This window comes from Quercus suber, unplaced genomic scaffold (assembly GCF_002906115.3).
Source record: "Quercus suber isolate HL8 unplaced genomic scaffold, Cork oak 2.0 scaffold_327, whole genome shotgun sequence".
In the NCBI taxonomy this organism is placed as follows: Eukaryota; Viridiplantae; Streptophyta; class Magnoliopsida; order Fagales; family Fagaceae; genus Quercus; species Quercus suber.
Window position 1 is genome coordinate 664,529 of NW_027069780.1, and position 10,630 is coordinate 675,158.

Sequence of the window (10,630 nt, forward strand, 5' to 3'; positions counted from 1 at the left end):
TAATAATTTATATAATATTTTTTGCTAAGTATAAAAAAAGAATTTGGCAAGTGAGGGTGGTCCCGTGGAGCAGCTAGCCACTGGAGATTACTATAATGGTAATCCTTATCTACTTTATGATAGCACTAGATCCATCCCAAGTGGGAATTTTTCTAGAGAGATCTCCTCTCAATGAACTTTAGATTAATTTATAGGCCTTATTTCCAAAAGCCTAAACAGTTAGGCATCATGCAGAGATTGTAAATTGGAAACAATTGACATATGCAAGGGGAAGAAGAAAAGTACATAACACAAAGATTACAAGGGAAAGAGTAAGTAGTCTATACTTAAGGCATTCATCACCCAATAAGATCAATAATTCCCAAAACTACATAACATATATGCTTCAAACCATCCTCGCTACGTGCAAGCTCCAATGGATAAGCCAATCCCGGATACCTATTGAAGGCATTGTGGCAAGCATTTGGATAATCTGCAGCTGCAGTTATGTGCATGTAAGCATAGTCATAGGACTCGGCAACCAAATCCTGAACAGAAGCTTTGAGTGCATCACCAGCATAGGTATATTTGTCAGCACACTCCTTGAGGACTTTCTTCATGTTTGTGTCATTAGCTGTGCCAAGCAACTGAAAGGACAAGTATGAGGAACTGGCTGTGGCATTAGCCATTCCAATCCCAACCATGATGACCGCCAATCCCTTAGTGTCAGCATTAGGGCTGTTGGGATTAGATTTGAGACATGATAGACAAAGGTCATAGTATTTGGTGCTTTTGCAAGTCTTTTGGATAAGATTATCATCTGCAGTCACAAAAGTATATGGTTGGTAAAAAATGAAATGAGGAAATGCAAGGGAGAGAAGAAAGAGCAAGAAAATTGTAGAACCCATTTGGGAGAATGATGAACTTTGATTCAAGTTTCTTATGGAGAGAGGGAGTGAAAGAGAGATAGAATGAATTTGTTAAGATGGGAATGTCAAGGAAGCAAAGACTTTGTGATAATAGTCCCTTTCTTTTCCAATATCTCCTTTTTATTTTAAATGTAGGTCTTTTGACTTATGTTGTCAAGCTCACTAATTTAAGTGTGAAAATGAGTTGTTTTACATTGAATTTACTTTATTGACTGGAAGCCTCGTTTGGCAGGTTGCACGTAATAGGCCTTGTTTGGCACTTAGCCAGCAGCCAAATCTAGTTCACGGGTTACAGCCAGCACTGGTGCGGAGAACTGTAGATTCTCAATCCAATGTCCTTTGATTTCTGAAATGTATTTTTTACTATAGGAAGGAAGCCATGATAGCTGGACAATGTGGTCAGCATACATAGTATCTTGAACCACCAATTATTAGATTCTGTCAAACTTTCTAAACATATAAAATCACTGTGCCAATTTTCTATTGATGTATGGACCGTTTTTGTTTCTACATTTATAATATCTAGTGTGAAATCAAAGGTTTATGTCATCTGTTCATATGAAAACATTAGCAGCCAATATTGGAGCGGGCAACATTTGAATTTGTATGTGGTAGAATGTGACTTGTCGTTGACAAGTACTGATCCTGATGTTCAAAACTGTTCTGTAAATAATTAATTTCAATTGAAATCCAAACGTAAACTAATCCAAACAAGTACTGATCCTGACCGTTTTTGTTTCTACATTTATAATATCTAGTGTGAAATCAAAGGTTTATGTCATCTGTTCATATGAAAACATTAGCAGCCAATATTGGAGTGGGCAACATTTGAATTAGTATGCGGTAGAATGTGACTTGTCATTGACAAGTACCGATCCTGATGTTCAAAACTGTTCTGTAGATAATTAATTTCAATTGTAATCCAAACATAAACTATTCCGTATAAAAAGAATATTGCTTTGTGCTTATATAGCATGTTCCATTTCTTGGTTGTAATGGTTCAAAAGTCCGTTTTAGTCTCACAAGGGCATGTGAGGTTAATTTATTGGATCTCTTAAAGTTAGTGCTGGAAAAATAACAGAAAAGAGGCAGTGTAGTCACGTGGGGTTGTAAGAAAAGGGAATAAGTACATATCAATGTGCACAAACATTTCACAAATATTCTAGGTTAGTTTAGTGGTTCCTAAGACCTCATGAGATTCCTAACATTTTACGTTCAAAACTCCTAATCAAGATCTTGAGGTCAGCCCCAAGGGAACTTCCCTCTATTTACCTAGTGTGCACAAAATGCAAAACTACACACACTCGGAGGAATAGTCAGGCTCTCGAAGAGCTTTGAACAGCCACATTAGCATATAAAAATAAAAATAAAAAAAGAAAACATTTTGCAAGTAGATTTTACAAAAAAAGGAACCTACAGGGATGCAAATCTCATTTGACAAGTTATTATTTTCAAACTTGATTTTCTTTGTTATTTGGAAGTACTAGATAAAAATTAAAATGATGCACGTTCTACTTTCACAGCAATTGATATCACTACGGTTCAAGAGAAGATGTGAGAGGTTAAATAGGTAAGTGACAATAAAGCTATAAATTTGGTTGCCTAATGTTTCTATGAGATTTTGTAATGGAATGGATTTGGAATGAAAAGAAAAAAGAGAAGTGCATATTCAAATGGTAAACAAAACTAGCTGAAGCATATTCACAGCATATTTGCTAAGGTACCACCTGTAATTCTAGGAACAAGAGGGTCTGGTATTGCTTGTTCTTTGCAAGCAGGCATAGCACTATAGCTAGAACTTCTTACTACACAAGTCTTGTACTCTCCTGCATAGTACACTTTATGAGAATGCCCAAGAATCATCCCAAAGCCAAAAGCATCAAAATTGTAAACTGAAGTATTACATAATCTCATTCTTTCTCATGTTAAAGGCCGGCTCTAAATTTTTTATAATGTACTAGTAAAAATTTGCTTTTGGCAAACCAGTATATAAGAATTCATAAATGAGGGATATGGATCAACCATGTTATTAGCTATGAACTAGTCCTTTAGGGTGTAGTCAAAGTTGTCCATTACAATGTTTTTTTTTTCTGGGAATGTACATTGTCCGGGTTCTACTGAAGTGTACAAACTAAATTTGTACTTGGACCAAATACTAATATGATTTTGCAATGTGGATAATTCACAGCAACATGAAAAGGGACAAAAGAAATGAAACCATTAATAGTATGTTTGAAACAGAGGAAGATGGAAGGAGAGGAGAGGGAAAGGCAACCGTAATATACTAAAATATAGTACATTCTAGTCATCTTCCATTCTCCTCTCCTTTACTCTCCTCTCATCTCCCTCAATCCAAATATCAGTAAAAATTATAACAAAACACCAAGTATTCTAATTATAAAACAGGCTAAGAGGCATTAATTTTTTTATCACATAGAATGCAAGGAAATCAAATTGTAAAGAAAAGAAGTACTTTGTTTCACCAGTTAAAGTCTAATCATACTCACCACACCTTTTTTTTAAGCTCACATTGAAAGTGGAATCTCATTCTATGCATCCATGCAGATGATACTCGCTAGCTCCTTTAAGCTTCTATTCAAGAGGCCTATTGCTCTTCGAGAATGGGAACCCGTGGGTTATGAACTTCTCTAGCTAAAGCTCCTAAACACCAACAAGAAGGATGACAATTTATATAATAAGTGATCAAAATCAAACAAATGGCTATAAATCGAGATTATATAACACTTTTAAGATCAAAGTGGCATTACTTAAAGTAGTAAATTATTCATGATCTGAGAAAATATGTTTCTTTTCAACTTTTAGGATTTAAAGTTTTTGTTACTTTGTTCTCGGTGATGATGCAGAGTTGAAGTATTTTATTTAAGGACCGTGATTGTTTTATGCTCTTGGCACACATACTCCATACACATCACATGTAAAAAGTGGAAACCAAGTATCCACATTTTTCAAGAATTTCCACATTTTACACATGATTTGTACAAACTCTGTATACCGAAGGTGTGAAACAATGATTTTCCTTTATTGAAATGGCAGCCCGATAATAGAAGAATTAGGAATCTAGTAGATGCAACTTGGAATTAAGATTCTTACATGTGATGTGGGTATAGACCCAAATTCACTTTCCCTATATGGCTATAACTAAGTCCTAGACTGAAAGCTATCTGTCAATTGAAGTCACCCCGTTATGCATATCCTAGATCACAATTATCAAGGATTCAACTTAATTACCTTATCATGTATTTTTTTCATAACAAAGGGAAGGTATGAACGTGGTTTATAGTTGCCAAAGAAGGTACCCTTGAGAGTCCTTTCATTCAAGAAAATCATTGGGTGGGTTTTAAAAAGCATCACCTTTGTTTGGAACGCCATCATATACAACAACACCCCACCCCCACACAAAGAACTTCATTTTTTTTTTTTTAAATGGACTTAATTTAACATCTTAATATAATATTTGAAAACAAGAAATTCATAGAAAGTTACATCATGAATTCAAATGCAGAAAATGTATTGATAATTCTTGTACACTCCACATTTCAATCAACTCCTCTGCCAGTCATTTCAGCAATAACCTAAAGAGAATAAAGCAAAACTAATACACAATTGAAGGTTAATATATGCAAGTTCACATCACCAAAAGATAATCTTTTATAGAACTTAAAGAAACAAACCTATTGGACAGGCTCGGCACGATCTTTTGAGTTTACAAACTCTGCAACTCCAAATTTCTTTGCTGTTGACAAAAATTAGAAACTGAAACAAGAGAGAGCAATCCAAATATTGGTAGACAGATTTTTAAAATTTTTTTTTGTATGGATATAGGGCCTGGAGAGAAAAGGGGTGGTGGCTAAGATATTGTCCAATATGAAGAACCAAAAAATTGACTTATTTAATTCCTATTTGGCTAATTGTTCTTGTCAAAGAACTTTAAGTTTCATTGAGATAACTACTCTCACTTATCATTCCATCTATGAGGATTACCATTATGTAACAAAGCAAACATGACGAATACAATCCTAATAACAAAGCAAACAAGATCACCAGGTTTGAGATCTGTCACTGATGGAGGAAAAATGGTGAAAAGGAAAACGACTAGCTTTAAAAATGAACTGCATTAGTCACACCCTCACCAACTCTAAACAATCCTAATAACCACCCCCCCCCCCCACCCCCCCCCCCACACACACACACAAACAAAACACAATATTAAAATTTATAAATAAGAAATAGAGAACAAACCTTATGTTCAATGGAATATTTCTCTCTCTACAATTTATGTTCAATGGATTCCAAATTGATTTATGAACAAACCTTAGGTGAAAGGCAGAGTTTTATCAATGATTTCTTTGTTTTCTATGCTCTCTTTCTGTTTAGAATAATGAAGATAGACTGATAGTTCAAATTGAATAGATTTCATAAATTTGGGACTTTAATTGACAAAACTAAAAACCCAGCACCTAAAATGAAATATGCTATAGACTCTAGGTCTTGTTATTTAATTTCTCCAAAGGGTTTTGTTTCCTTCTCAAAGAATGTGTTACATGACATAACCATAGGCACTATAACTGAATGAATGTAAATAAAAGTGTGTGAATCATTATGAAGAACCTACTTTCTTCCATAAATAAGGTCACACGGGATCTTTTCAGTTTTCATCCTGTGAGCCAAAATTGGACACTAATAAATATACATTTGGGTTTGGGAAACCATGTTCTATACTACAGTAATTTTGAGAGGGTCGCCATAAAAATTTCAAGAATTAACCTATTGACAAAGGCCAAATACCAATTTTTTGCATTTCTTTTGAAGCACAATCTAGTTGTGCCATTGAGTACATAGATTAAGGAAGCACTATAAGAGATTGGGGTTGTGAAGTTGAGACTTAAGGATTGGCATAGGAAAGTTTTCGGGAATCTGTTGCAGTAAGTTGAGAATGCTGGAGAAAAGCTAAGGTTGTTCAAAACAAGGTCCTGAGTTTCAATTTTTATCTGGCATGAAAGCAAATGCTGCTAAGAGTGAAGTTTTCTACTTTGGGGTGGATCAACAAACAAAATAACAGATTCAAGATCTTTTCAAGTTCAAAGAAGGTAGCCAGCTATCTTATAAAAATCATCAGCCTTGATTGAGAAAATCCCAACTCATATAAACTCATGGACTACCAAGCATCTCTCTATTGTTGGGAGACTCCGACTTATTCAATCTATTCTGTTCAGAGTTCAAGTGTATTGGCCTCAGGTTTTGTATTCTCCCTAAGAGAGTTATTAAGAGCTTGTAGAGTAAGTTTAACAGTTTCTTAGGAAGGAAAAGGACGAGGCAGCTGCAGGTGCAAAGTTGCTTGGAGTTTGGTGTGCGTTCCAAAGAAAGAAGGGGGGCTTGAGGTTAAAAAACTTGAGAATTGGAATAAATTTGTCATGATGAAGCTTATTTGAAATCTTTTTGCCCTTCCCGGATGAATTTGGGTGGCTTGGGTTAATGAAAATCTATTGAAGGATAAAAGCTTTTGGGTTATTAAAACTTAAAGCTCCTGAAAATTGGTCTTGGGGTTGGAGGAAGATTTCAAAGCAAAGAAAAGTGATATAAAGCAGTTCAAAAAGCATAAGGTTGGGCATGACTATAGTATTTTTTTTTGGTTAGATAGTTGGCACCTAGATGGTGTTTTGTATTCTAAGTTTATGGGGTAATATATTATTCAGCAAGTACTTCAAATGCAAGGGCAACTTGAATTCTCTCATAATGGTTGGTGCTGTCCTAGATCCAAGGATCTAATTGGTGTTCAATACAAGTGCTTCCAAGTGGATTGAAGTAAGTAAGCTACTGTGGTGTGATTTTCTTCAAATTCTGGTGTGTTCACTTGTAAATCTACTTGGGAGGCTATTAGAATGAAATTACCTAAGGTGGACTGTGGAGATTGGCTTGGAAACATTCCAAAACACAACTTTATTTGTTGGCTTGCCTAGGGAAATAGACTGTCTACAAGGGATAGGTTGATTCAATGGGGTTATCAAGGGGATACTTTGAGTGTTTTCTGCAGAAGGAAGCATGAGATCAGGGACTACATTTTCTTTGATTGCTCCATATCTAGAAGGATTTTGCATCAAGTCAAAGTCTAGTGTTTGATGGAGGAATCTGGTTATGACTGGGGTGAGGTACTTCAATGGAGTAACAGCGCTTGAAGAATAAAAGCTTTAAAGTGTTCTGTCAGCAGGCTTGTGTTAGCTGCTGCAGTGCACCACATCTGGTTACCGAGAAACACTCGGCACATTTTTCAGGAGCAACATTAAATCTAGAGTTAGGTTCAGCATGAAAGTGAAGAATTCTATGATCAGCAGGGTGATTTGTTGCAATTGGAGTGTTAGCTTCTCTGTGTTTAATAGAAGATGGAAGCAGGAATGCTGCTTCTAGTCGCTAGTTTCATTTTTGTAGTCTAGCTGTTGTTCAGCTTAGTTTTTTTTTTTTTCTTGGCTTGTTATTAACTTTGGCTTCTTTGTGTAGTATTTGCACTAGGCCTTCTTTTTTTGTGCAGTTCTTTTCGGATGCTGGAGCTGTAGAATTTCTGTACTCTTTTTTTTTCTTTTAACAAAATCTCTCTCATTCATCTAAAACTGAGAATTTGAGGTTGCTTGAAAGATTGATGAGAATACCGAATGTGAGAGGGCGATAAGAATTTTTTTTAGCGGACAATTGTTTTGGTGAGTATCCACCATAGGCACTGCACTGCTTTGGGATATATAATCTTCAGCCAGCCAGGAGTCTTAAAAATCAATAATTTCATATATTTTGTAACTATAAATTAACCTATGTTTGCACCAAGTGTATCATTTTATTTGATGAATAAAAAGTGTCTAAAAGTTCAATATAAACTCACCAAGTATTTTGATTTAAACGATCTGGAAAATAGAGATTTCAATTCTTTTACAGCACTCTACAGAGAGACACGAGACTTCGCTCCAAACTATCCTACCAGAAGCTTATTTCCTTTGTGAGTAAAAGTTTATTTTCTTCAATTAAACCCAGAAATACTCATCATTTCAATCCTGCTCTATGCATCCATGCGGATAATGCATCGAAGGCCGTCACCTCTAAGCATGTACTCAAAGGCCTTGTTGATTTCCGAGAAAGAGACTTCATGGGTGATGAATTTCTCCAGCTCAAGCTCCTGCCACATTATAGAACAATTAGACTGACAAAAAAAAAAAAAATGGGGTGAAGAGGAATAAATGACTTGCATTTCTAAATAGTAAATACAAGCCAAGTAAACGTAATTCTTGATAAATAATGAAAGAGAAGACCTTGAAAGCAAGAACCATTAGACAAGAAGGAAGAATTAAAGGGAAAAAAAGATAGCCTTATTCCCTTTTGGAGTTTAAGCATAATTTCTCTGGACTTTTGGATTTATATATATATGTAACTTTTGTTTATTCCTCAACTCTTGTCGGATCTTGAGGCAGGATTAAAGCATTCAAATGAGTACTTAATTAAGGTATACCATGGAGGGCATTAGAGTCTTCTAGCGGCCATTAGACCATTTTCTTGATTAAAATTGCTGTCAGTCACGTGTACAGAAAGTAGCATTCTAAGTAAAAGAAGTAATCCTATATGCGGATTGTGTAGTGATCTAATCCATACATCCTATTTTTCAATAAGTAATTCAGCTCACCTTATTCATGTACTTTTCAACCACCGAAGGCAAGTCAGACCGTGGTTTGTAGTTGCCAAAGAAGGTACCCTTGATAGTCCTCCCGTTCAAGATATTCACTGGGTGGGTTTTAAATGCATCATCTTTACTTGGGACACCAACAAGTACAGCAACACCCCATCCCTGCAAAGAAACATACCCTATGACAGATTTTAGAAGAATGGATTCGAGATAAAATCTATGAATTACTTGAACAGGAGCTCATGGGAAATTACATCATGAACACATTCAAATGCAGAAATCATGGCATTGATACTTCCAGTGCATTCGATACTTCGATCAACTCCGCCGTTGGTCATTTCAGCAAGCACCTAAAGAAGTCAAGGAAAGTTAGAAAAGCAGTGAAAGTTGATTGCTTCTTCACCATGGAAAAAATTTTCTAGCATTTTAAAGTAAGCCAACCTCTTGAACAGGCTTGTCATGGTCTTTTGGGTTCACAAACTCGGTGACACCAAATTTCTTGGCTGTTGACAAGAACAAGGAAAATGAATAAAAAAGACTAATAAAAGAAAACCCAACAACTCAGGCATTCCATACTAGATCATCAGATTTTGATAGCACCAAGTATCACAATACCTTCATCAAATCTCTTTGCATTCAGATCAATACCGATAATCCTTGAAGCACCAGAAATTCTAGCCCCTTCAGCAGCCTAATCACATAAAACCATAAAATCATATGTATACATATATATCTTCACTAGAAACAGTAATGCTGCAGTAGTATTTTCAAAAGATAGCTATATCAAATAAGTCATCTACATTAGAAGATAGGAGAGACTCACAGCTAGTCCAACAGCCCCTAGTCCAAAAACAGCTACCGTTGATCCCTTTTTGGGTTTTGCAACATTCAAGGTAGCACCGAGGCCTACAGAACTCAATTCTCAACAATAAGAGAAATGAACAAATAACTATCATGCAAATAAAGTCAAACGGTTTTTAACCGACCTGTTGAGATTCCACAGCTGAGAACACAAACTTTGTCCAGAGGAGCAGCAGGATTAATTTTGGCCACACAACCAACATGAACCACAGTGTATTCACTAAAGGTGGAAGTCCCAACAAAATGGTAAATGGGTTGTCGATTGATAGAAAATCTCGACTTGCCATCATTGAGCATCACACCTCGGTCAGTGTTTGTCCTCAAGAGGTCACACATGTTGCTCTCTTCTGACTTGCAGTGCCGACACTCTTTGCACTCCCCGGTGAAGACAGGAAGCACATGGTCACCAGGTTTGAGATCTGTCACACCCTCACCAACGCTCTCAACAATCCTAAGTACCAAAATCACCAGAACACAACTACATAGTCAGATAAATGTATTCGATTGTATATGAATGGAACTGAAACACAATTAAAACTAATTGATTGTAGCTAATATGTTCTAATTCTTTTTTCTTTTCTTGAAATGTCCATACCCGCCAGCTTCATGACCAAATATGCGAGGAAACAATGGGGTCTGTCCCTGCATATTCAAAAATCAATCGGTTTAAGAATATCTAGCACATAAAATAAGTAATCACTAGAATAATGCATTTCTATACACACGCATAAATCATATATATATATATATGATCAAAATGTGATTACCTTGGCTTCCCAGAAGCAAACATCAGAGCGGCAGACGGAGGTGAAGAGGATCTTTAGACGAACCTCCATGGCCTGTGGCGGTGCCACTTCCACTTCTTCCATCACTAGTGGCTTTCCAGCTTCCCATGCCACAGCAGCTGCAATGCACATCCATCCAATACTTATTAATTTTCGAATATATATATACACAAAACAAAAGTAGGAAGTAGCTTTGATGCAGCTAAAAACTTGAGATTGTTAACGTAGGGAAAGATTGGAAAAACCTGGCTTGTTTGGACTTCATAAGGAAGTCGAAAAGTCATGCCTAAATTTATAGAAATTTTGATATTCAAACCACAAATGTATCATCCTAAAGAAGAACAAAATGAAAAATGGTCAAATACAGTAAATTTTGTTGATTAGCCCCGTTCCTAATG

The 10,630-nt window shown here is 36.0% G+C and overlaps 2 protein-coding genes across 2 annotated transcripts; both read right to left on the reverse strand.

Annotated features, from left to right (window-relative positions):
• Positions 1 to 260: 260 nt before the first annotated feature.
• On the reverse strand, positions 261 to 1,028 carry LOC112031581 (cell wall / vacuolar inhibitor of fructosidase 2). The gene has a single exon (XM_024064268.2). The coding sequence runs from the start codon at positions 885 to 887 to the stop codon at positions 339 to 341; it is 549 nt and encodes a 182-aa protein (XP_023920036.1). The 5' UTR covers positions 888 to 1,028; the 3' UTR covers positions 261 to 338.
• A 6,750-nt stretch (positions 1,029 to 7,778) lies between these two features.
• Positions 7,779 to 10,630, reverse strand: LOC112031573 (alcohol dehydrogenase). Its single transcript, XM_024064260.2, has 10 exons — positions 10,478 to 10,630; positions 10,215 to 10,351; positions 10,043 to 10,089; positions 9,573 to 9,898; positions 9,410 to 9,492; positions 9,202 to 9,277; positions 9,028 to 9,089; positions 8,841 to 8,936; positions 8,587 to 8,748; positions 7,779 to 8,085 (listed from the first exon to the last, which is right to left on the reverse strand). The coding sequence occupies exons 2-10, from the start codon at positions 10,314 to 10,316 to the stop codon at positions 7,969 to 7,971; spliced, it is 1,071 nt and encodes a 356-aa protein (XP_023920028.1). The 5' UTR covers positions 10,317 to 10,351; positions 10,478 to 10,630; the 3' UTR covers positions 7,779 to 7,968.